General features: G+C 43.2%; 1 protein-coding gene across 1 annotated transcript in view; it reads left to right on the forward strand.

Annotated features, from left to right (window-relative positions):
• Positions 1–19,727, forward strand: part of FRMD7 (FERM domain containing 7) — a 54,118-nt gene extending 34,391 nt beyond the window's left edge. The window contains exons 7-13 of the mRNA XM_029607935.1: positions 2,643–2,757; positions 6,535–6,682; positions 9,602–9,697; positions 16,178–16,341; positions 17,845–17,913; positions 18,014–18,089; positions 18,684–19,727. Of these exons, the coding sequence (XP_029463795.1) occupies positions 2,643–2,757; positions 6,535–6,682; positions 9,602–9,697; positions 16,178–16,341; positions 17,845–17,913; positions 18,014–18,089; positions 18,684–19,727 (1,712 nt within the window). The remainder of the gene's footprint in view (positions 1–2,642; positions 2,758–6,534; positions 6,683–9,601; positions 9,698–16,177; positions 16,342–17,844; positions 17,914–18,013; positions 18,090–18,683) is intronic.
• The last annotated feature ends 6,725 nt before the right edge of the window (positions 19,728–26,452 follow it).

The following is a 26,452-nucleotide window of genomic DNA, read 5'->3' on the forward strand; positions in this document are numbered from 1 at the left end:
AGAGAATCACTGGCAATTTCTCCAATAGATTTAAAAAAGAGCCCAGAACATGGATTTAATGGGGAATTAGAGATTTTCTGCTTTTTTAAAATGATTGCAGTATAATCGATGAGACTGGAAAAAAAGTGGACCAGTTGTGATCAGGCGGGGGGTTTGAAGGTTTTGGGAAGGGAAGATGAGAGAAGTCCCTGGATATATCAATTTTATTTTTTAAATGATCGGCAATTTTATTGCAAACAATTGGTCGCTAGATTTGTCAAGGTTTTGACAAGGGGTCATCAAGGATTTGGCAATATTGAAAAGTATGGCAGGGTTTCTGTTAGCAGTTGAAATTTTGTTTGCATAAAACGATTTTTTAGCAATGGTGATTTCTTTTTTATATAGACGGAGAGTACAATAGAATTTGTTCCTTGAGTCAGAAGATCTAGTTTTACGCCATAGACACTTTTTTTTGTCATAACAAGGTCTTTAGTGAGCAGAGCGAATTAGAATACCAGGGGGCACTTGGTTTGGATTTCACTGAATTTTTTTTTTTATCAGAGCCACAGATCTAGAGTTTTTATAATAGCAGAGTTCCAGGCCAGAACTGAGTTGTTGATGCATTTAGATGGAGATAGTGGCATATTGGAAATTAAAGCTTCTGTAAAAACTTCAGCTGAAACATGTTTTCTTTTTTTCACTTGAGAATGGTGGTTTGAGGAGGCAGTGTGCTTAACTAAATTCAGAGTGAAAGAGATGAGATAATGATCAGACCACGATATCAGAAAATATTGAGGCAAAGAGAAGGTTGTTAAAAAACAAGGTCTAAAGAATGGCCCTGAATATGTGTAGGATCTTTAATCATGCGCCAACCCTAAACCGACCGTGGCATGTAAAAAAGACTGCGGCCGGTGGTGGTGGGGATAGATTGACATGTAAATTGAAATCACCAACTAAAATTGTTTGTGATAGATTTAATGGTAATGTGGAGATTAATTCAAACAGACCAGATGAATCGGAGTGTAAAAGACCAGGGGGACAGTATATGATGCCTATATTTAAAGCAGAGGTCGTGATGAGTAGGATTTCATAGGGATAGGTAGATGGCAGTTCTTTCTTTATTGGGGAAAGTGAAGATTTTTCAATCACTAGGAGGCTGCTGCCTCTATGATTCGTTCTAGGTTCAGAGAAGGCGGTATAATCGTTTGGACAGAGATTTATTGTCACATTGCCAGATTCAGTGAGCCATGACTCTGTAATTACAAACAGTCGGGGGGGGGGGGGGGTTTGTTGATCAGATAAAAAATAACAAGTGGTTTGTTTGGGTTTTTTTTTACTGATTGCATGCTTACCCATGAAAAAAAGCTTTTAAAAATTGCTTAGGCTCTCTCAGTGAATTTATTTATTTATTTATTTAACAGTTTTATATACCGAAATTCTTGTAAGGGTTTACAAATCAGTTCGGTTTACATTGAACAGAAACAGTGCTTCAGTAAATGAAAGCAATTACATTGAACATTGACAGAGCTTCAAATGTGAAACAATTACAAAGAACTAAAATAAAATATCTTATTATATGAATATCTTATTCTATTAAAATGAATATCTTATTTTATTAAAATAATATATCTTATTATATGAATAGAAATATATGCACACTTTTCCCTGGGGAGGAGGGGAAGGGGCAGGCCAGAAAAGCCAGTGCGGATAGTTCATTTTCAGATTTAACCCATCCCCAACTTTGTACCTGTTAGCAAATGCCCACTGCTGGATTTTTTAAAGGCAAACTCCAAAAGGCATTTCCCTTTGAAAACTGACTTGCAAGTTGGTGAGGAAAAGGAACCTGACGGCCTGCAAGCTGCTGATGGTCACTAAAGATTGCCATCCCCGTATAGCATTGACATTTTTATTTATTCATCAAAAGTGTGCTGTTCAGAAAAATATTAGAAAATATATGACCAGGGTTTTCCCCCTTTTGTAGCACTGGGACAATACTTAGACATCTACCTCAGCTTTTTAAAGCACAGAATAGGAGCAATGAATGACTCTGCGAGATGGCACAGGGATAAAGAATATTTGTTTTTCTAGCTCCCTAATTCAAATCTAGTTCAGATGGATAGGATTTTGTGAAATGGGTTGATTGTCTTTGTTCAGCCTCTCGCATCATATTTGGCACAAATTGTCATTCATCGAATGAATGGATATAGACAACTCTCTGAGTGGGTCCCTACTGGCTGGTAAGTGAGAAAAACCTTGCACTGACTCTGCCCAGTGCTGTCTCTCTTTTGTGGCTAAATGGAGGACTGTTGTAATGTTCGTGACAATCTGATACTTCTTTAATACGTTTTAAATTCACTGGAGGAGAAATAAAAAAAATAAGTACTTCTGCAATTTTAATTATAAGCCATCTGTCTTGATGGCTCCACAGCCAATTAGTTCTCAGGATATACACAATGAATATGCATAAGATAAATTTGCATATACCGACTCTCCGTGATATGCAAATTTACCTTGTACATATTCAGTGTGAATATCCTGAAAATTCAACTACTGTGGAGCCACCAGACAGGTTTGGGAGGCTCTGGCCTAGAGAAGGAGAACTTCCATCTTGTCGACTGCCATCTCTTTAACCTAAATGTCATTTTCTCTCTGTTTCTATGCAGCAGAGTTGGGGGATTTTCATGAAGAAGTAGATAGAAAGCACTTAGAAAATAATCAGTATTTACCAAACCAGGAGTATCTGGACAACAAGATCATGGCGTATCACCAGAAACATGTGTAAGCAAAAAGAGAAAAGCTCCTCTCCCTAAGCCACCCAACCACCCAATCTTTTGCTTGAGTAGAGTCTTTAACACCCTAAAAACCACTAGACAATAACTGTGTGAGGGCATGGAGCAATTATTTCTTATCAAAGATATTCACAACATCAAAGAGTGACAAAATTAAGAAGATAGAGAAAATGATTAGGAAGGAGGGCAGCAAGCCAGCCATAGCTTTTAGGGATGTGCATTCATTTTAACTGAATTTGAAAAATGCAACAAATAAGGGCCAATTAATTTCTTTCAGGGGGCCCTGAAATAAATTGAGGAAGCCCCTGAATTAAACAAATTCTATTCATTGCATTTGGTTAAAAAGAATCTCCTCTGAACCTAGGCCTGCTCCTTTGCCTAGGGATTAGGCCAATGCCCAAAGCAGGGGCCGCAGATTATGTCCGAATGTGAGGCCAGCACCTAGGCCCAAGGCCAGGCTCTTGCCTAGCAAGGGCCATGGCTTACACCCAAGCGCAACACCCAGGGTCTTGGCCTGGCCCGAGTCCAATGCCAGGACCTTGGCAGAGGCCTGAGCAGAGGTCCATGTCCCCTCCGAAAAAGTTTGACAGGGTCAGCCTGTAGATTGGGTCCCAACACTTGGGTCTCAGCTTAGGCCAAATCCCAGGCCCAGGCCTAGGCCCAACACTAAGGCTCGGCCCAGAGACCAGTTCCAGATACCTGAGCCTCTGCCTATGCTCAGGCCCTACACCAGGACCTCAGCCCAGGATCAGGACAAGACCCAGAGATTAAAGCATAGGCCTCATAGAAGACATCTTCTTTCTTCTTCAAATGACGGTGTCTGTGAGGGATGCACCAGAGTAAATCACCTCTAGCACATTCTTCTCCACAGAGGACGGTAGTTCAATTTCCTTACATATAACAAAATGGTGCCCTCTGCTGAGGAGCATGCGCCGGAGTTAATTTACTCTGGCACATCCCCAGCAAACGTCATCATTTGAAGAAGAAAGAAGACTACCTCTATGAGACCTGGACTTCAACTTCCAGGCCTAGGCCTGACCCTGGGCCAAGGCCCAAGCATCAGGTCCTGGCCTCCGGGCTAGGCCCGTGTCGGGTCTGAACCCCAGCATCGAGCCTGGGCCAAGGCATAGGCGTCAGGACCTGGCCTCAGGGCTGATCCCCAATGTTAGACCTGGGCCCTGGTTCTGGTCTAGGCCAAGAGGCAAGCATCGTAACCTGGTCTCTGGACCAGGCCTTGGCATCAGGCCTAGGCTGAGGCCCTGGCATTGGACTGAGGCATGCATTGGGATCTGGCCTCCAAGTCGCAGCCTTGTGTAGAGTCTAGGTTAAGGTTGCAGTGACATATCATGGCCTAGCCCTCACCAGCGGATCCCCATCAGACCAGGCTAGTGGGGGCCATTGGGGATCTGGGCCTAAGCATTTTTCTGGGTGGAAAGGGATGGGTGGTTGGGACGGGAGTCCTTGGGAGGCCCCGTTTCTCTTTTCATTTTTGTTTTTTGGGATTTTTTTTGTTAATGTTTGATTCATTTTTGTAAACGAAAGAAACAAATTAAACATTAAATGAAACAAAGTTTGAGTGGGAACCGCCCGCCCGCCCGAAAACAAACTGAAAAACAAAACAAATTGTTTACCTCTGCAGACCCCAGAGATCATGGCTTGGCAGATCAGATTACATCCTATATTTCTAAATCCATCTCACTCAGAAATTCTCTGTTATGAAGCAAACTTTGAGGGCTTTTGGGGAATTTTTGAAAGGATTTGTGTGCGTAAAATTGGGGTGTACGTGCGTAAATGGACATTTGAAAATTGACTGTTGGGGGGGGGGGGGGTGTATGTAAAAGTACATGCATAACTCACTTTCACAAAAACGAGGCATTCCAGAGCAGAGATGGGCAGGGAAAGCACTTATGTGCTTATTTCTGAAAGTTGACATTACATGTGTCTAAATGTACAGCTGCTCTATAACAGGTGTAAACATGGATGCATACATTTACGCACGGTCTTCTGAAAATCAACGTTACATGAGCAAGTCTGCCCTAGTTTTCACAGCCCTAATTTTCAAAGCAGATGTCTGCTTTGAAAATTTGGATTAAAATAAGTGAACCCTTTTTACTCACTCATTTTATCCCCATGCGCGTAGTTATAAAATTATCCTCTAGGAAAGATATCCAAAACGGAGTCTTGTGAGTCCCATCTCCAAGAAGGTACTGATGTGGCAGAAACTTCTAGAGAGAGAGCAGACCCTTAAAAAATAAACATCCAGGCTATAGTAAAACCTGAAGAATAAGTAAAGTTAGGATAACTGGTCTATCAGATGATATGGAACATGGAGGCCCAGCAACATTCTTTTTTTTGATTGGATGCTACCATTGTTAGACAGAGGTAAAGAATGCTAAACTTAAAATTGAGGGAGCACACAGATTTGTTTGCAGCACATCCAGACCAGGAGACGAGGTGAGTGCTGTAATAATATACCTGCACAACTTTCAAGACCCGAAGGATGATCCTAGAAGCAGTGCACTAAAATACTACTCAATATATTTCCAACAACAGATGGTTTTCATCAACTGTGTATCTCGTGTGAAGGAAGCATTAAGGGTGGGATTTAAAGACAAGGCAAAAGCAGTGCCAAAAACATGCAAAGATGCAGCGCGTCACTTTGCTCACACAAACTTGAAGTAGCGCGTCTTGTGCCCAAGCTCCTACCTTCCTGCAGAATGTGCTGTGGGGCACTCGCCCGGAATGGCTGTTTAATGACTGGGAGAAAGTGCCACAGCACTCTTTGCACAAGTGAGTCTCTGCTTTCACAGTTTTTGCTGTGGATTTTATGTTCCTTTCAGAGATTTACCACTGTCCTGATGAAGGGAGCAATGGCTCTTGAAAGCCAGTCACAGACATATTAAGTTAGCCCGATAAAAAGGCTGTACCTTTTGTTTCTATGTATCTAAGCAGACTAACAATGCAACCAGTTCCTTATCATAACCAGAATCGGATCCGATATCAGTTCCGATTCACATCTCTATTATCCATATCTAAAGGGTGGTCCAGCAGTGCCGGAGAGCTGCAGCTCCACTTCTTGAGGATTTTTTTTTTTTTTTTTTTTTAATGGCTCAGCTGCATTCTCCTGATCCAGCTCAATCTGAATTGACCTTTACTGGGTTACAGCAACATTAACAATTCACGTACAAGTACTCAGGGTGATTCTATTCCCCTTCCCCTCCGCTCTCTCTTTTTTTAAAATAACCAATCCCTCTGATGCCCTCGAGCTTGGCCATCAAATGTCCTTGACAGATAATGTGGGTAACCTGGCCACTAGATGTCACCAGTGTACAATGAGTGAGACTCCCCCCACCCCAGAGATTGTGAACACCAACTCTGCAGTATTCCCAACTCAATCCCCAGCCTGAAACTGAGCTTCGGAGTCAAACCTATGGCTACCGAGCCCCTGCTCCTCTTCCATGTCAGTGAAACTTTCACTGTGAATTATTATGCTCAAGGAAATGTTCTTTTCTTTCTTTCTTTTTTTTTTTTGCTAATTGCAGATGTAAAAATTCTTTTTCCTTATTACATTCTGAGAATGTGCAGGTCATGAAACAATTCCCCAATCATTAATGTTATGATAATATGAATATTGCTCTTTTTATGGCACCCCTGAGAAGAATGTGACCTTATTTTCTGTGCCATACAGAAATTGCAAATGACAAGACCAGTAGGCTATTTGCAAGACAAAGTCAACCAACCCCTCCCTCTGTTTTTTGTCTTGTAGTGGCATGACTGCAGCTGAATCTGACATCCAACTCCTGGACATAGTAAGGAAGCTGGACATGTATGGAATCAGACCACATCCAGCCAGCGATGGGGAAGGCATGCAGATTAATCTCGCTGTTACACACATGGGAGTGCTGGTTTTACAAGTAACTTTCTGTCCTTTTTCTAGTTTTTGTTTTTGTTTTTTTTGGTGTTACAGAGCAGCTACAACAGAAACTAACTTCTACTCAGGATCACTCTCGACCCATGCCTTGTCCCATAGCAACTTGAAATTTACCTGATCCTACACAAAAACATATAGCGTACTGCAGTGATCTCCTTCCCCTCTCTGCCCATGCCTGTACCCCTTTCCCTGCCCCAGCATCTCCTGCCCTGAACCCAGTCTTCTGCCTGCCTATTATCTTACTTCTCCCCTCAGGTCTATTGCTGGGCTGCCCAGTGCCCCAGACAATGTAGATAATAAGGCTGGGGGGGAGGGGGGGGAGGTAGAGGCAGTGCCTCCTTGGGTGACCTGACTGGCCAGCTGAGTCAGCACCCATATAGGGGCTAAGGAACGCTGGTTCCACTACAATGGTGCCCATTAGTGCCCCCTGGGCCTGGCACCCTGGGCAGTTGCTTGCCTCTTCTGACAGCCCTGGTTCTCCCCTTTTTTTCCCCCTTCCCTGCCCAGCATGCTTCTGGCCTTCTGAGATCCTGTGTGAAAGAGAGAGAGGGAGCGTGCATGAGTGAGCGGGTTTGTGTGTGACAGAATGCATGTGTATGAGAGGAAAACGTTTGTGCCACCCACCACCGCCCCCCTAATAATCCATGGGGTAAGAAATGGGGAACAGCTGCGTGGCAGGGGGGGGCCCCCTTCATGGCCCTGAGAGGCTGGAAGAGTAATTATTGCCTTTTAATGCATACACAGATAAAATGTTTAGGCAGTTCCCTGGCAGGAGCTAACATTTATGCAAATGAGGGACACCATCTCCCTTCTCCCAGACACCGGTCCTTAAGGGTTCACTGGTCCTTAAGTGTCCACTGGTCTGTGGAAACATTGGCAACCCTACTGTTACCCCTTACACTTGCTCTTATTCTTACCTTCTCCTCTTCCTTTTATAATCTATTTATTTATTTGATTTTTATATACCGGTATCAACTCGAGTCATCACATCGGTGTACATATAACAAAAAGTTAGAAATGTTATACTGTAATAATCATAGCAGTGAGAAGACTAAATGTAAAAAGAGAAGAAAAAACTAAAAATGTGTGAAAAAGAAGTAAATGGGAAATAGTTAAAATGAGATTAGAAGAACAGTACGAATTCTCATGTTGAGTATGCTTTTTGAAAAAAATTTTCAATCTACACTGATATTACCCAAAATAGTTTCCTCAGTGCCCAAGTTCCTAGTCAATTAAGCTGACTTTTGGAGCTGATGCCCTTTTGCTGCTTTACAAGTTGTTACTGTCTGTAGAAAAACAAAATTTGCATTATATTTCCAAATGTAGTCACTGTGTGCACCTTGAAAAGCATAAAATATGCATCTGATTGCCATGCAATTTTATGGTACTGTAATTAGCACATAGCTATAGAGGAAACACATAGTTATATGTGCCCTATAAAATAACATGCTACCGAGCCATGGTCTGCTAAGTTCAAAGCAGCAGCTTTTTTTGGTGTAGGAGGAAGGAAGGAAACAAATTCATCACTTTTTTTTTTTTTTTTAAGGGCCACTGCTAATTAGCAAATGTGTAGAATGAGCCATTGGTAGGAGGCAGGACTGATCTGTCCATTTATTGATCTACAAACATAATCCTACGTTTGTGTTCTCTGTTATGTTTTATAACCCATCTCAGACCTTGCGAGAAAGGTGGCATATTAAATTAAAGAATAAATAATATTTGCAAACCACGACTGCAGTAGAACAAATTCTGTAGCAGGCCAGTCAATGGCATGTCATGGTGGGTCAACATTTTGGCTCAGTCTAGACTCTCCCCTCTCCAGCTTTGTACATAAATGCAGAGTATAAATCACATAAATAATCAAATAAGGATGATCAGATAGCTTCTCTTTTTCATTTTGAATTTCTCTCATCCTCAAGAGGAGTTTTGCTGGAATAAGTCAGAAAGGTCTTCTAAAGGTAGCTAAACCTGACCACAGAGTGGCAGTGCTGTTTTGAGAATGAAGCAAGCAGGAATTTGTTCATTCTCTACTATATTTAAGGTTTCATTATCCTTATCCAAATGTCTAATATTTATCACAAATTTGCATAAAGTCAATGTTAGGTCACTCACAGCTCCGCTTATAATGAGCTAAGGGGTAGATTTAAAAAAATGCGCGTTCACGTACTTTTGTTGGCGCACCAGTCGCAAACAAAAGTACGCTGGATTTTAGTAGATACGCGTGTAGCCGCGCGTATCTGCTAAAATCCAGGATCGGCGCGCGCAAGGCTGCCGATTTTGGGCAGCTGGCGCGCGCCGAGCCGCACAACCTGCCTCCGTTCCCTCCGAGGCCGCTCCGATTTCGGAGCGGCCTCGGAGGGAACTCTCTTTCGCCCTCCCCTCACCTTCCCCTCCCTTCCTCTACCTAACCCACCCCCCCGGCCCTATCTAAACCCCCCCACCTTTGTCCGCGGATTTACGCCTCCCGGAGGGAGAAGTAAATCCGCGCGCGCCAGCGGGCTGCTGGCGCGCCAAGATGCAACCCAGGGGCGGTTCCGGAGGGCGTGGCCACGCCCACAGACCGCCCTGGGACGAAACCACGCCCCCGGGCCCACCCCCGAAACGCCGCGTCGATCGGCCCTGCCCCTGACACGCCCCGACAAAAAACCCCGGGACTTACGCGAGTCCTGGGGCTCTGCGCGCGCCGGCAGGCCTATGGAAAATAGGCGCGCCGGCGCGCAAGGCCCTGCTCGCGTAAATCCGCCCGGATTTACGCGAGCAGGGCTCTTAAAATCCGCCCCTAAGGGTTTATCTACATAAACAGTAAATGACAATATACACACGACTTTTTCCCATTCTATCCCTATGAAACAAAAGGTTTTTTTTACTGATTTGAGTCCACAGTACCTTCTATTGTTTGCAGGGCAATACGAAGATCAATATGTTCAACTGGGCAAAAATTCGAAAACTGAGTTTCAAGAGAAAGCATTTTCTTATCAAACTTCATGCACATGTAGTTGTAAGTATATTTTAACTTCCCATGTGGAGTGGACGTTATGTGCATTTTCCCTAGTGCCTCACCTTTTATAGCTCTAACATGTATGGCTATCCTCAATGGAGATTTTTGTTTTTTACCATTTGTAGAACTGTCTAGTCCAGTGGTTCTCAACCCTGGTCCTGGGACCCCTCAGCCAGTCTTTTTCAATATATCCACAATGAATATGCATGAGAGAAAATGTGCTTGCACTGCCTCCATAACATGCAAATTTTCTCTCATGCATATTCAGTGTGGATATCCTGAAAACCCAGCTGGCTGGGGGGGTCCCCAGGACAGGGCTGGGGAAGAGTGGGTTGAGACAAGAATGGATCCCTCCTCTCCCAGGTGACCTCAAATTCACATTTACTAAAGCTGCCAGGCTTATACTTGAGTTCAGGGGTTTTCTGACCCAGAAATTTCCTCTTGCTTATTTGAGTTAACAGTTTAGTCAGAACCAGGGTGCCATAAGTCTTCATTCACAGTAACCCAGGTATTTTCCATTATATCACTTTAACGCAGTCATTGCAGTACCAGTCCTAAGCTGGGGGCCACATCGTAGGCTGCCTTCTGGAATATTCCATTATGGGCCCTAAATCCAGCCACTAGGTGTCACTGTTGTGCAATGACTATGACTCCCTCTTCCACACCAGGATCTGTGAACACTGCATCCGCAGCATTGCTCACTTTTATTAACAAACCATTTATAAACTCAGACCTAACAAACAATGGACTTTCACCAAGAATTGTTTCTGTTAAATTTAATGCTAATGTAATGGGGTAGAATATAGAGCGGGGAAATAATCTATGAACTTTATTCTAAGTATCAAAGAAAAAAAGGCAAAAAAACCCCCACAGGATCAAGGTAAGTACAAAGACAGAGGTAGATATGGCAAAGGTTCAGAGGTAAAAAAAAAAAAAAAAATTTTCACTCCCAAAATCTGCTCATTAGATAGTAAGGTCCTTATTCAGGAAATATCAGTTCATATAGAACATTTCAACCAGGAAATAAGGAAAAACACTATGAACTGACCTCATTCTAAATAAGGAGAAAAGACAGTCTCATAAGCATCAAAGTGAGCAACATAATATTATTGCTCATAAGGGCACCAGACCAAGACACAAATATTTTGAATCAAAGCAAACTAGAAGAATCTTAGAGCAAAGTAACTATCTCACAGAAATGCTTTCAGTTGATCAAGGAGATAAAAGGCAAAATGTACTGCCTTGAAAATTGGCCATACGCTTCTAACTATCATAAAAAGGAAAGTTGCCCTGTGCCTGCATCACTGGTTTGCAAACAGAACCCACCCCCTCCTTCCCTGCCCTCTACAGCTCCACCCCCCTCTCTCTCTCCCACCCCGGAACAGAAACATTGGTGGCAGTGGATGGCACATTTACCCTCTCCCGCCCATCCTGGAAGACACAGATTGGTGGCAGTAGGTAGTGCAATCTGCTCTCCTTCTCATTCACTGGCTATCAGCCAAAGAGGAGAGCGGCCTTACAGTGTCTCCAGTGCATCCTCCCTCTCTCCCCTGCCGAGGCCTGAATGGCAGACTTTAAACCCCATAGTTCACAAAATGATGCTTGGGCCCCAGCACGGGAGAAGGGAGGATGCACCGGAGACACTGCAAGGCCGCTGTGCTCCTCCTCCTCCTATTTAGCCGAGAAGCCCGTGGATGAGGGATCTGGAGAAGGGGGAGGCAGAAGACAGTGATCCAGAGATCGCGGGGTGGGGGAAAGAGAGTAAGTGACCAGGAATTTGGGGGTGGAGGGGGAAGTGAGTGAACTGGGGAGTGAAGCGAAGTAAGTGAGAGGCTTATGGAGTGGGGAAGGGAAGAGTAAACCAGGGTGACTGAGGGGTTTGTGGGGGGAGCCAGGGTGAATGAGGGGATTGGGTGGGGAGAGGAAGTAAACAATGGAGAGTGATCGGGGCAGGGGAAGTGAGGGAATGAGTGAACTGAGTATGGGAGGAGTGAACCAGAGTGAATGAGGGTTTGTGGGAAGGGGTGAGTAAGCAGTTCTTGGGGGGGGGGGGGGGGGGGGAAAGGGAACCAAAGGTGAGCGAAGGGATTGGGTGGGTGGAGGAAGTGAAAGAGAAAGCAGGATCGAAGGGGATGGGGTGGGAGTCTAATGTCCACCTATCTCAATTACGCACTTCCTACACTTCATGGTATTTCTCTGGCCTTGGATGGGCTTTTACTATTAGGAGGAGGATATTTTACAAACAAGGTTGCTCCAGAACTCAAAACCTGTGACTGGAACTCCAAACATTATTTTCTAGTAGCCTGTGCAAGCCTAGAAAGGCCAAGAAACAAATTGACTGTCCAAACAAAAGAGAGGACAGACACGTGAAAAACTCCTTAGAACCAAGTGTTCTACCAGGTCTAAGGAAAACGGTGCAACCAGCCTTCCTCGGTTCATCACCTCTTCCTCAGAAGTTTCTAGAAAGGCTGGGCGGCAGCAGCAGTGAGGGGCTCTGTAGCCCCCTTCTTGTGGATTTTGCAGGCGCCTCATTGATGGACCACAGAAAACCTTGGTTAGAGGTGGCACAGCTTCCACAGAAATCTTAATATTTTCAAGAAGCATTTGTTCAGCATTCCTTTGAAAAAATTATTTTAAATCTGGGGAAGCTGAGAAATCAGGGTCAATACAAAACATATTTGGATTCATAGGCAAACCTTGGATCATTCACCCCCCACTTAACTACTGGCAATAGTGGTCCCAGCCTAGCACTTCATTTTGGGAAGGATTGGCTGCAGCACAGCCCCCTCTAGTTACCACGCTCGCTGGCAGGATTTTGCTGCCCCCAAAATCCTGGCTCTCTAGCAACCACTTGGTTTGTCTAATGGAAGTACCGGCCCTGAATTATAGATTTTTATACCTAGAACTGTTTTCAAGAGTCTCTAGATTATTGCATATGAATGAATCCTCTTTCATTAAAGCAATTAATTAAAGCAGGGTTTGCTGGTAGGAACAGTGAAATATTTTCAGAACACTGTTTTATTTGAGCATAATCTTCCAGATGCAAATCTTGATCTTCAGACTTCAAAACTGCATCCACAGAAAATGTGCACTATTGGGAAACACAGTTTGCCAATCTGTTCTCAACCTGTTGTGCAATCCTCCTACATCCATGACTCAGATGGCTCTAGTTATCTCCATTCCTCCAGCTTTAGGGGGCCTGACCTTCAGGCTCTCTGCCTCTGCAGCAACTCCTGCTACCTGATCTGCACTCCCGACGCCAGTCTCATCTGGCTCAGCCAGATGACATTGTTTCATGGTTCCAGGCCTAAAGCCTGCACAGTCCTAGAAGCAGCTGGAAGGAGTGCTGTCTACCTAATAACCTGGCAGGGCAGGAATGAAGCAAGAATTCAAAGAATGCCAGCAGACAGTAGTAGGGGATCCACATTTGGGGCTGAGAAAACTCTTCTGGCATTACTGCAACAGCTCAATGGGACAGATGTTGTGCATTGGGACCACAAAAGAATCTATAGACCCGGTAACCGGTGGCAGATGGTTGAGAGGGTAAGACTTGAGTTTATTCTCCCTCTTTTGCACCACCAGGAATCTGCAATTCCAAAATAAGAAAAACTGACCCCTTAGCTAAAAACTCACTCCTTCACTGCTGCTTAGACTGACCCCCATCTTATTTCTGAGATACTAAGATCCTCATGTAAGAAGCAACATGGAAAACCAGCTACTTCTACAATTTGTAGGTATAATCATAGTCACCATTATTTCTCAAGCATTTTTTAATGTGATGCAATACAAAGTCCCAACAAAATAATATACAGGGCTTTTTTTTTCAGGGATAGTTGCTGGTACCAAATACTGGCACCTGCTTGATGTATGATGTGGTCCCTTAAAATAAAACATGTATCCTGCATGTGAGTACTGGTACCTTTTTTCCCAGAAAGATACTGTACATCTGTGCTGTCTTTCTGTGCACACATTAAAATCCTCCCTAATGTGTGCAAAAAAATCCCACTAATATATTTAGATAAGGGTATACTGCTCTATTAACAGGATTTTATACATCACTTTTTTGCTGTGTATAAAATATTGTTGGATCTTTGTGTTGCATTACATAGAAAAAACTAGTGCAGCTACAATGCCTGTGATTTTACCCACAAATTGTGACAAGGCGGGTTTTCCATTGACTATAGTGTCTACTGAATATTGTTTTGCGCATGAAACTAATAGAAATGTGCACAGCAAAATGTTTGTTTCCTTTATGTTGTTTTGTTTGGGTGAGTTTTTTTGTTTTTGTTTTTTTCATTTTGATTTTGGTTTCAGAAAATGTGCTATTTGCAAATAACATGCACTATTTTCTGAAATATAAATTCTCCCCTCTTCCCCCCTCCTCCCACTCTGGAGGCAGCCATTACCCCCCCCCCCCCCAAAAAAAAAGCAATGAAGCAATACCGATGCACTGTTTTAGGAAAGGAATGGAGAATAAAATAGAAAATATCAATATGCCTCTGTGTTTAGTCTATAGTGCAACCTTATCTTGAATATTGTGTGCAATTTTGGTCACTGTATCTCAAAAAAGATAAAACAGAATTAGAAAAGGTACATAGAAGGGGGGACATATAATAAAAGGGATGAAACAATTCCCCTATAAGGAAAGGCTAAAGAGCTCTTCAGCTTGTTGAAGAGATGGCTGAGGGGAGATATGATAGAGGCCTTTAAAATAATGAGTGAAATGGAATAGTTGAATGCAAATCGGGTGTTTGCTCTTTCAAAAAGTGCAAAGACTAGGCGACATGCAATGAAGTTACTAAATAGTACATTTAAAACAAATAGGAAAAATACTTTTTTACTCAACACATAATTAATCTTTGGAATTTGTTGCTAAAGGATGTAGTGAAAGCTATTAGCATAGTTGGGTTTAAAAAAATGTTTGGACAAGATCCTGGAGGAAAAGTCCAGAAATTATTATTAAAGTGGACTTGGGGAAATCCACTGCTTATCCCTGGGATAAACAGCATAGCTTCTATGTACCTTTTGGGATCCTGCCAGGTACTTGTAACCTGGATTGGCCACTGCTGGAAACAGAATACTGGGCTTAATAGACCTTTGGTCTGACTCAATATGGCAAATCCTATGTTCTTGTGTTAATGCTTTGTAAAATAAACCCCCAGTCACAGTCTCAGGGCCCCCCCCCCAGCCCTTCTCTTTCTTAAAAAATATCTTCCAAAGCCGGTGGCCCCCCATGGCCCCCTAGCCCTGACAACAAATTCTCTCTATAGTCTAGTGGGGGCCTCAGTGCTTTCGGATCCTGCAGCTGCTATTTTGCAAATGGCACTAGCCAGCCCTTGGTCCCCACCCCGTGACAGGGACTTCCCAATGGCACTAGTACACCCTGTCACATGACAGAAGCAAAGGGCAGCTGGCACCATTTTAAAAAGGGTAGCCACCAGATCTTGGAGTGGAAAGATCACTCCCGGGCCCCATTAGATCGCCCGGGAGAATTTGGTGAGGTTGGGGGGCAGGTCAGGAGGGTGGGCTTGCAGGCTCTGGGGGGTGTGGGGGGGGGGGTAATTTTTAAGAAAGGGAAAGCAACTGGGGGGGGGTGAAGGTGGAAAGCAACTGCTTATAGGGGTGGCGGAGGGACAGGGGATCTCTGGAGAACCCCCTGTTGCATTGTTTGTTTTGGGTACCCATGGACACTAACTGCAAGTAGTGAGCTATTTTGCAAATGGCACCAGCCAGCCCTTTGTCTAATGAAATAGACAACATCAGCAACATTGTCTGTCATTTCCAAAGAATGCATGTCCCTAGAAATGAACCTTCTAAATCAGGAACTTGGAAGGGGACAGAAAATCTACTTTTCAGTGTTAACAAGCAATATGCTCCATGACCAGAGCCTCTTTTTTTAGGGGGTACTTGGTGGTACTGAGTACTGGACCCTTTTTCTTGCTCCTACTTTATTTGTCCTATGGTCCCTCAAAAAAACAAAACAAAACATGGATCCTGCCTGTCAGTACCAGCACCTCCCCCCCCCCCCAATTAAGCACTTACCTCTGCCAATCAGGGACAGAGTACAACACTATGCAGCAAAGATTCTATTTCAGCTGGTAGGGGCTCAAAGGTTCTTTCGTTTGCCAGCTTCTGCAAATTTGGGTTTTGCTCGTGATCTCTAGAGAAATGCTTGGGGAAGCGAGGTTGCCACTGCTGCAGAAGTGGTGGCTTCAGATTGCAGAGCACTGATCAGGTTTAGAAACATGGACCACCTTTCCCCAACTCTGCTAAAGCAAAGAATCTGAAAACCACAAGACCTTTCATTTTCTAGTACATCCCTCACTCAAAGAACAGGAAAATCTGCTTCAAGCATGTGCTTTTCAGATTTTTAATTAAGGCCCTATTTTGTAATTAGGAAGTTGGAATGATGATATCTAGTTTGAACCAAACGCATGTATTTTGAAAGATTCCTACAGTAAGTATATATGTTTCATGCAGGCTTCATTCAAGGGTACTTTAGAGTTTACCATGGCAAGCAGAGATGCATGCAAAGCATTTTGGAAGACTTGCGTTGAGTATCATGCATTTTTCAGACTTTCTGAAGAGCCACAATCAAAGCCCAAACCCTTTCTGTGCAGCAAGGGATCCAGTTTTCGATACAGGTAATGATTTCAATTTGAAGTGCCAAAATATATTGCATTAAACAAAACATGCCTTTTTTTTTCACCTAAATCTGAACTTTTAATAAATGTCCAACATGTAAAACAAATCTGAGAATGCTTCTGTATTGCTTTGCAGAGATGAGCACTGCCTAACGAATATTCATAGGAATATTACAGTTGTGGAAGAGAAATTAACATTATAGTAATAGAAGCATTATGAAAAAAAACTGTACTGCACAACATTGTTGAGTCTCCAGACAGCTCCTATGCGTCTTAAGTAGTTTGGATGACAATTTTCAAAGTATTTCACCCACGTTAATCAACAGTATGAAGATTGTTGTCCATGTGCCTAAAAGTCTGTGCTGTATTCCAGAATATGCACACTTTAAGCTGCACCAAGACAAAGCATTCCCAGGGGGTGTAGGTTGAAGGAGGAAATGTGCATGAATTGCATTTTTTATTTTATGGAGTGAGTTCTCTAAGGATTTACATGAGTAAAAGTAGCATATACATGAAAAAAATAGCTTGTGCTCATGTACATGATATTTATTTTATAAACATCAAAATTATCCGCATACTTTTGATTTCATGTGCACATTTACCTGTGCAAAAAAGGAGTGGTCCAGCTGGATTCCAGGGCAGGGCCAAGAAGAACCCATGTAAGTTGCTAGAAATGTATACAAATACATTAAGCAACTTATTTGCCCAATTTTACAAGTGCTAACTATCTAGTGCAATTGATATTAGACTTGCCTGTTGTCTGCTATTGTTTGGGTGGGAGGTTGGGATGAACTGGGAGGAGGTTCAGAGTGAAGAACTTGAAGGGTCTGAATGACCCGGAGAAGGACTGGGTGAACTGGTGGAGGTATCACCAAACTAGTGTTTTCAATTACATGTTTTAAAATATACTGACTTTCGGCTACAAATCATGGTTTTACACAAGCAAGTTCTATTTTTTTTTCTGCAAGTAAAGATTTACATACATATGTTTATAAAATAAGTAGGAAAAGTGTGCACATTTGATGCATTGCAGGTATTCGCTTGTATGCTTGGGGATAGACATGCATGCATTTTATAATCTGCGCATACCTGTGCGTGCAAGTTATAAAATACTGTAGTAGATCTTCACACGGCCATGTATGTGCATATATGGAGACCACACAGAGTTGTTTGAAAGTTATCCTCCTTGAGTGCACTTTTACATTGACAATCTACCCATGGAGATATAAAATATGATTGGCCTACAAGTGACCAATCATATTTTATACCTATGGCAAGTTTCAAATTGAAAGTATATATTTACTTTCGCTATGAGACTTGGTGCAAAGCCTGAGGGTACTCAGGATGAGTGATATTTGCCTCAATGCAGATAATTTGAAAATTGTCCCCTTTTAGTCTTGGTGGTGTTGTATTGGTTTGCTTTTTTCTAGTTCATTAACTGAATCTTTGACCACTCCAGTGATCTGGTTTTACTATTACAAATTTCTATTCACAATCTTTTAGTGGAAGAACCCAAAGACAACTGCTAGCGTTTGAGAGCAGAGGCACATTGAAGAGATTACCTTTTGAAAGGTATTTAAAAATGTCTTAGAGCATAGCCATTGGGTCATTTTATAGATTTTTAGAGAAAAAAAAAAGTTTTGCTCTGCTCATTGTGACTTGGAATTTACAGGAAACACTATAAAACTCATTATTATGAAAGACAATGCCGATCATCTCCAGACATTCTCACTGATGTATCTAAACAGGTACAGTTGCACTTTATTTACAATTTTCAGAATCTAGTAAGATTTCAGTAAATAATTTTTCTAATTAAAGTTCTTAGGGTCTCTCTTTTGGAGGAATAGAACGTAGACCCTGTTTATCGTGCTCCTGGCCCATTCTTATACATTTCATACTCTGAGTACACCTCAGCTTGTGCTGTATTCATCAGCTAGATGAAGCACTAGAACTGATTTCATTAAAGAAAGCTATGATCCCTTGGATTTTAAAAGCAACCCCTGGTGGGCAAAACAACTGGGACCCAAAAGTCCAACATCTCCCACTGGAGCACTGATGTCCAGTTCAGATATTGGTTAAATGTTAGGGGCATGGTAATGTTTCTGATATTTTTTAAACTAAAGATAGATAGATACTTGGAACATATTAAAAACTAATGGGTATAATGTAAACTGGGTACTTTTAGCTGTGAGCTGTTTTTCTGAATTGGTATCTTTCAATATAAATATCATCCAGCTTATTTTATGAATATTATAAAGGACAAAAGTCCATTATAAAAAAAAGTCACCAATATTATATAACAGGTTGCCACATTTAAAATATACTGTTTCATTTTCTGCCAGGTGGATGACTTATTACTCTTGTATAGCACCAGAGCATGTTCCAGGAGCATGAACAGCGAGGGCTGGGAACCCCTGATGGATAGGAAGAGAAAGAACTCCTCTGTAGAAGTCATATTTGCAGCAGAGCTGGAGCACTCCAAGCCTGAGGCTGATGCTGCCATTCTGCACCAGTCCAAAAGCAGCTCATCCTTTCCTACTTACAGCTACACAGACACAGGGAACCCAACCTCTTCACTGTGGGGTCCGAAGAATCTCTCTTTCATGCAATCCAGCAACCGGCTTTCTGGCAACATTAAAAATACCTTGGTGGGCAGCATGAGAGAAGCTACTCCCCTCCAACCAGCTTACACCGATGTGCCACCGTTCATAAGACAACAGTTGGGTACTGCTACCTCTCAAGTTTTTTTTTATGGGGACAGGTCACCTGAAATCCCAGGTCATACCTCAGTCAGAAATGAGGAAATGGCACAGCCAACAAATTATTCTGGTGCTGCTCCAATAAAACCCAAGAGGCATCAAACTGATACCCACATTGATGATGCCCATGAACCAGTCCTTCCTAGGACTAGCTGTGGCTGTGGCAGAAGAACTGAACCAGAAATTGAAAAAGTCATTTATCGCAGTAGTACTGAAGACTACACTGCGCAAGAGCAGTTTCCTAAAAGATCCTGGAGCCAATCGGACATGAAGTCCATACGCTTTCCTCAGGGGTCAGAGTACAGACCACTAGGACCTCACCCCACACTCAGCAGAAAAGTTGATGCCTCAGAGTTCCCGTACGCACAGCAGTGGCCTCCACCGTCACCGGCTGCCTCAGGAGCTTCACCTGCCACAGAACGCTCTGCCTACAGTGGCACAGAGTCCAGTGACTCCGAATCAGAGATCCTAAATCCTTATTATTCTTCTTTAGGTGGTAGAGCAGTAAACTCTCCAAAGCCTAGAGTACAGTTGTCTTCAGGGAGCCTTCAGCTGGATGAAGATATTTCAGTAAATATTCATGACACCAAATATAGGACTTCCATGACTAACTATTTTTTAATTTAAACAGCAATAATAATGACCTGTTCAGAGTTATTTATAAGTATATTTCCTTGGTAGGCCAGAAATGGCATGGGATGGTGAGAGACCAATTCACATTTATTTTAATGACCAATATTTCAAATTTGTTTTATATGAAACTGACAAAAATCAGACTATGACCCTTAGAAAAATCCATACATCTATAAAAATCTATAGCTGAAAGAATGGTTGGGATAGACAAGTAAATGCATTATTTTCAACAGAAGTCTGCTAGAAATAGAAATGGGTTGCATGGGTCTCAGAGTGGGAAAGAGCCATACAAAGCAGACAACTAAGTTTCTGTCCGCTAATAATTATAAATCCTTTAGCAATAGGCATGCCAATGATGGAATTGTCCTTGCCTAGGAAGCCCTAATTTTTGTTACAAGCATCTGCTGATGTGACCAATTACCTCATAATAAGCAATAGTGAACATGGCCTTTGGTAATCATAAACCTCATGACAGTAATCTAGAAGAACGGGATAAACCCTGAATTCTGACTAAACTCCAACATTCTATTAATTGGTCAGTGATAAATTATTTCACTAGAAAGCCAAAGATGGGGGGGTGGGCTATGACATTGTAACAGGAAATAAATTGCATGGAGTGAAGGCATAGCCTAGTGGTTATAGCAGCAGGCTGTGAACTAGGAAAGCCAGCATTCAACTGCTGCTGCCACACCCTGTGACTTTGGGCAAGACTCGTCACCTTCCATTGCCTCAGATACAAACTTAGGAGGTAACTTTCAGAAGGATTTATACACACAAACGGGCTTTTGAAAACTGCCACTTTTACACACATACGGCCTTTGAAAATCCACTCCCATGATTGTAAGCCCTCTGGGAACAAGGAAATAACTATTAGACCTGAATGTTATCCACTTTGAAGTGGCTGACCAGTCACAAAAGTCAGCACATAAATCAAAAATTAACTTAAATTGACTACCTGCTGGATAGGTCTTATAGTCCTTATCTGCTTTTCTCTGTCACTGATCAAAAGTCTAGACGTAGTCCGGCAGTTATCAAACTGTTTTCATTGACATCGTGTTAACCATAAAAAACTCAGAGGAAAGTTTAATTAAATGTAGAAGTTGGCAAGTCAGACAATTTGATATGCAGGCTGAGCCAGATCTACAGTAAGTAGTACAGTACGAGCCAAACAGAAGCCCATCTGACTTAAGTAAAAGGGGAAGCTGGAGCAGGGGTTTGACCATTTCATCAGTGGAGTGCAGAGGAGACTTGAGCTGCAGTGTCTGGTGCAACCTTGCCCGGCGTGTGGCTCGAGTTCCAGCAAAGAAGCAAAAGCAGTTACTGCTGTTACATTGACCTCTGCTGGCAGAAGAGTGGCTCTTTAGTCTTTCTTTTAATTTTCAGCTAAAAAGCTTTTGAGTTGGTTGGGAAGGAGAATTTAAAGGAGGAAGAAAGTTAGGGATTTAAAAAAAAAACCCAAACCCAGCTCATCCTTACTAAATGAAATGGAGCACTTCCCAACCTTTTGGCTGCTCTGATTTAGTCACCTTTCTTCTTGTTCCTTTTTCTCTGTCTTCTCAGCCCTTTTATTTTTTTTTTTTCCTTTTTCTTTCTTCTTCTCATTCCTTAAAACAGGTTGGGTTTTCCAGAGATCCATAATGAATATACATGACATATTTGCCCAGATTAGAAATTCAGCGCATGCAATAATTGCTCTCCTGCAGCTTCACGGTGGGGATGCAGAAAATGGGACTTGTTGGGAGTGGGCTAGGAAGCACTGCTAAACTACACTAATACCAAATTAATGCTGTCTTAGACAGATTCCTAGCTTGTAATTGTACAGCATGGGTTTCGATTAGAAAACACCTGGCTCCCCAGAGAAGCAGTAAAGGTGTAACATACTGGCAATTGAACAAACTAATTGAAATACAAAAACTTACCCATATCAAAATGGCTGGTTGCTGACTAGCTGTAGTTCTGCTATGCTTTCAACTCATCAGATTGTGCTTAATAATAATAATATAGAACACAACTGCTGTTGTACTGTAGCTGAACATTTTGTGTTTCTGATTATTTGAAGAAATGGAAATTAGGTCACAGGAAAAGCAGATTGTGGCATAATAGTCGTCCTTTGTCAGTCATCACAGCTTCACCTCGATTTTTTCAGCTACAAGCTGCTGCATTTTATAATTGCCACAATCTGCCATTCCTCCAAGAATTTCCCTCATGTAATCTATTCACTCTGTACAGTCATCAGAACCTATGGTTTACTACAGATTGGGGAGGGAGTAGCTGAGACCAGCCACTAAATCAAAAGTTGTCAAAAATTGTGTGAGCGTTGCCACCCTAGTCTCCTCTCTTGGAATGGTCCTTCCTGTCCCAGTTAGAGCATTTCTCCAGCATTTTGGCATTAGGATAACAGGAGCAAAAAACCAAAACATTGCCATACAGAAACATGGTATACACATCAACAGGTTCCTAGAGCAGCTAACATATCAGGAGAGAGATGGCCCTGACAACTCTAATGATTAACAGACCCAGCACAGACACTTCCATTGCATGCCAAAGCAGTCAGTCTATGGGACATAGCCCAGTAATACCTCAAAGAGCAGGGATTTACAGCAGCCCTACACAAACCTTCAGTTGAAGGCCACAGCTGCTGAAGCCTTCGCTGTGGGATACACTGTGGTATTTTGAAAGATATGAATGAATCCTCATCTACCTGTCTTTTATAATCTCTGCAAAAGATGCACAGACCTTGTCTGCATATGAGATAGTGACTGCTATAGAGGAGTGTGCACTGTGAGAATCTGAAGGTGCTTTACTAACCATCTTGTAAGATGAAATTGTTCTATAAATGAGTAACAATGACAGTGCTGCAGGCTGGTAAGATACCACTCACCAGCACAAAGCTGTTTTTATTGTAATATTATTGTCTTGGATATTTTGTAAATGTATTTTTTTTATTGTATCTGTAATTTGTATTGTATGATATTTTGTTATATTTGTATGTTAAAATTATGTGCACTTTTCTGTAATCTGCCTAGAACAGATGTTCTGGGAATTAGGTACATAAGAACATGCCATACTGGGTCAGACCAAGGGTCCATCAAGCCCAGCATCCTGATTCCCACAGTGGCAAATATAAATTAGTGCAATAAATAAATATTAAGAAGAAAACTGGGCAAACTGAATGGATTTTATGGTCCTCTTCTGCTGTTATATTCTATGGAGGTTGGGAGGGAAGTGCTGGAGCCCCAAGTCTTAATTTATGGGTCTAGGAAGGCTTCCATGTATAAGAACTTAAAATGCTGTTTGAATATAGTTAGGTAGTTGGTGCAAGAGCAAACTTGTATGACCCTTAGCCAGGTTTTTAAAAAATGTTTGTTTCCAGGATCTGACAGATTGCAATGTGAATGTTAGATATTCATACGCCTGCTGTTTGCAGTAGCTGAGGTTTGATTAGCACTGTCCTACTGCCCTTTCATCCAGATCTGGTGAGATTCTTCATACAAGAAAAATTGCAAAGGCCCAAGAATTTGAGGCCACTATCTTGTTAGATAATTGAAAGTTTCATTCTCAAGATTAGCTCTTCCTTGCACGTGAGCCAGAATGTTGTTTTGCCTATATTCCACCTAAATGCTAACAGACTGTGGCTCTCTAAAAGGCATTTGAGTCAAATATTGTAGGAGAAAGGGGGATGGTTTCAGACACGTCCTTTACTTAGGTTTCGATGGGATCAGTGCCAAAGTGGGATTAGAGAGCCCATCGCCCTTCGAGGATCCTGGGATAGGTATAGAGATCCATGGAGGCTCAGAAGGAAGAGTTGGCGATGACTTAGGCTGTCGTTGGTAGGTGCCACAACAGTGCAAATATCAATGGCTCTGGTGTTAGTAGATTCCGGAAGGCATCAAGGACATCCAGCTCCTCCCTGGAAGCTGGTATAGGTAGCGCAGCTACAGGGGGAGACAGGCTAGATGTTACTGGCACTTCCACATGAATCTTTGGTGGCTCAGTATCCGGCGCCGGTGTTGGTGGGGAACGCCTCGGTGCCTCGGAGCACGGAGAATCTTGTACCTGGGCCTACTTCGGAACTGGCTCAATGGATATTGATGCCAGTGCGGTATCAGTGCCGGCACTGAACGCCGGAACCACGTCTGCTGGCGACGATGTTTCCCTCTGTGCTAAGCCCGGCCATTCTCCAACAGAGAGGAAACTGCCACAGATGTCCAAAATGGCATCAGCAATGGACGGTTACCATGGCAGTGACTGTTTCCCTCAGTGCTTGGCCCGGTCATTCTCCAGCACCGAGGAAGATGCCACCAATGTCATGGATGGCGTCGGTGATGGACGGTCACCGTGCTTCTACTGCTCCTGACATTGTTTCTTGCCCAAGGATTGCACGGAGCTCTGGTTGAGAATTGAAAGTATGGAGAGTTTTCTTTAGTCAAGCGCATCGATGGCAACCGCAACGGGAAACGTGGACGTCCCAATCCCTCTAGCCCCAATGGAAGATCGCAGCAAGAACACTCGCGGGCATCGTGGGGCGGACAGAGGGTGATAGACATAGGGAGAAAAGAGGGCCGCAATTCGTTTGGTAACCCGGGGGAACTGATAGTGAGGTGACAGGAACAGACCGGAGAACAGGGCATAGTACTCACTGAGCGTCGATGAAATGTATGCGAAGGGAGACCCGTGTAGGGAAATTATTGGTGAAGTAAAACTTCAAGTGTTTCCGTGGGGAAAAGTGGTGAGAAAAATCTCACAGAACTCCTAAACACCAGGCAAACTGCAGCGTGGAAAAAAAGAGACTGAAGGGAGACCCCTGTGGACACAGGGATTATGGCATGCTCAATGTGCCAGTCAAAGTTTCTAGAAACTGTGGAAGTGCCAGTAACGCCTAGCCTGTCTCCCCCTGTAGCTGCGCTACCTATACCAGCTTCCAGGGAGAAGCTGGATGTCATTGTCTGTCAGGCTGTCCTCGATGCCTTCCAGAATCTACTAACACCAGAGCCATCGATATTCACACTGTTGTGGCACCTACCACCGACAGCCTAAGTCATCGATGCCAACTCTTCCTTCTGAGCCTCCATGGACCTCTATACCGATCCCAGTCAAAGTTTCTAGAAACTTTGACAAGTTATCCGTAATAGGGCTCTGCCTGATGACGTCACCCATACGTGAAGACTACTATCCTGCTTGCTCTGGGAGAAATCCCAAGTCCTAAAAAAAGAGGTGGAGGGTTACTCTTGGCCACTAAAAAGCACCTTAACCTCAAACTTCAACCCTCCTGCCCCTCCCCCAGGCTAGAAATTAGGCTTTTCAAATCCTCTGCCCTCTAGATCTGCCTCATATACGCCCCACCTAGCCTTCTTGAACATGACCCTTCCCCCCTCATTGAATTTATTATAGACAATCTCAAGACTGATATACCTACAGGCATCCTCGGAGACTTTAACCTCCACGTGGACGCTACCCCTCCTATGCTCGCCTGTGAAGCCTTCCTAGTCACCCTCGAAGCCTTGGGTTTCAGACAGCTCATTGACACACCAACACACAAAATGGGTCATACCCTTGACCTCCTCTTTGTCAGTTCCCATTTCTCAGTACCCAACACTCCTGCAGCTTCCCCCATCCCCTGGTCCGACCACTTCATCATCAATGCCGAAATTTCTCTTAACTCCCCCTCCATGACAACACGGACCCAGAAGAAAACCATCTTCTTCTGTAAACCCTGCTCCTCAGAAGCCCTCTCCCTAGCATTCGACAAAGCACCAAAGAACCTTGACTTGTCAAATCCAGATGCAGCTCTATACTCGTGGAACCACATTACCAACACCATAGCCGATGAACTCTGCCCCATGATCCACAAAGAAATCCCCCACTTGCAGATAGACAAAAAACCCTGGTACACCAACGAACTAAAAAAGGTAAAGCAGGACCTTAGATCAAAGGAACGCATTTGGCGCCGCCAACCCTCCCCCAAGCACAAGGCAGTATATAAACAATCACTACACAATTACCGCCAAGCTACCAAAGCTAAGCGGGACTTCTATTCATCCAAAATTCATGAACTGCAATTCAACTCCAATACTCTCTTTTCATATGTCGCATATCTCACGAAGTCCCCCCACCCCACCTCCCACGAAGAATACTCCAAGGAAAGATGCGAGGAGCTTGCTAAGTATTTCCAAAATAAAATCTCCAGTATTCTCTTGCGCTTCCCCACCAAGTCCACCACCATTTCCCCCCTCCCAAACCATAATAGCACTTGTTTTGGATCCCTTGACTCCACATCCACCCGAGAGATAGAAACCATCCTAAAAAAGATGAAACCAGCCACCCACTTCGCAGACGCAATCCCTTCTAAATCCCTCCTCTCCATCCCCACCGCCATTACTAAACCCTTAACTGATATAATTAATTGCTCCCTCACTTTTGGTAAAGTCCCAGACCCCCCTCAAGCTTGCCGTTGTAAAGCCCCTACTCAAAAAACCCACCCTTAACCCCTCTGACCCAGCAAACTACCGGCCCATCTCTAACCTTCCTTTCCTTTCCAAAATCCTCGAGAAGGTAGTCAACACGCTACTCACTGATTTCCTCAAGGACCATAACATCCTACACCCATCCCAATTTGGCTTCCGCAAAGGTCGAAACACCGAGAACCTCTTGCTGGCGATCACAGACACCATACTCATTGGCATGGACCAAGGAAAATTGTTCCTGCTTGCCATCCTAGA

This window comes from Rhinatrema bivittatum, chromosome 6, assembly GCF_901001135.1.
Source record: "Rhinatrema bivittatum chromosome 6, aRhiBiv1.1, whole genome shotgun sequence".
NCBI lineage: Eukaryota > Metazoa > Chordata > Amphibia > Gymnophiona > Rhinatrematidae > Rhinatrema > Rhinatrema bivittatum.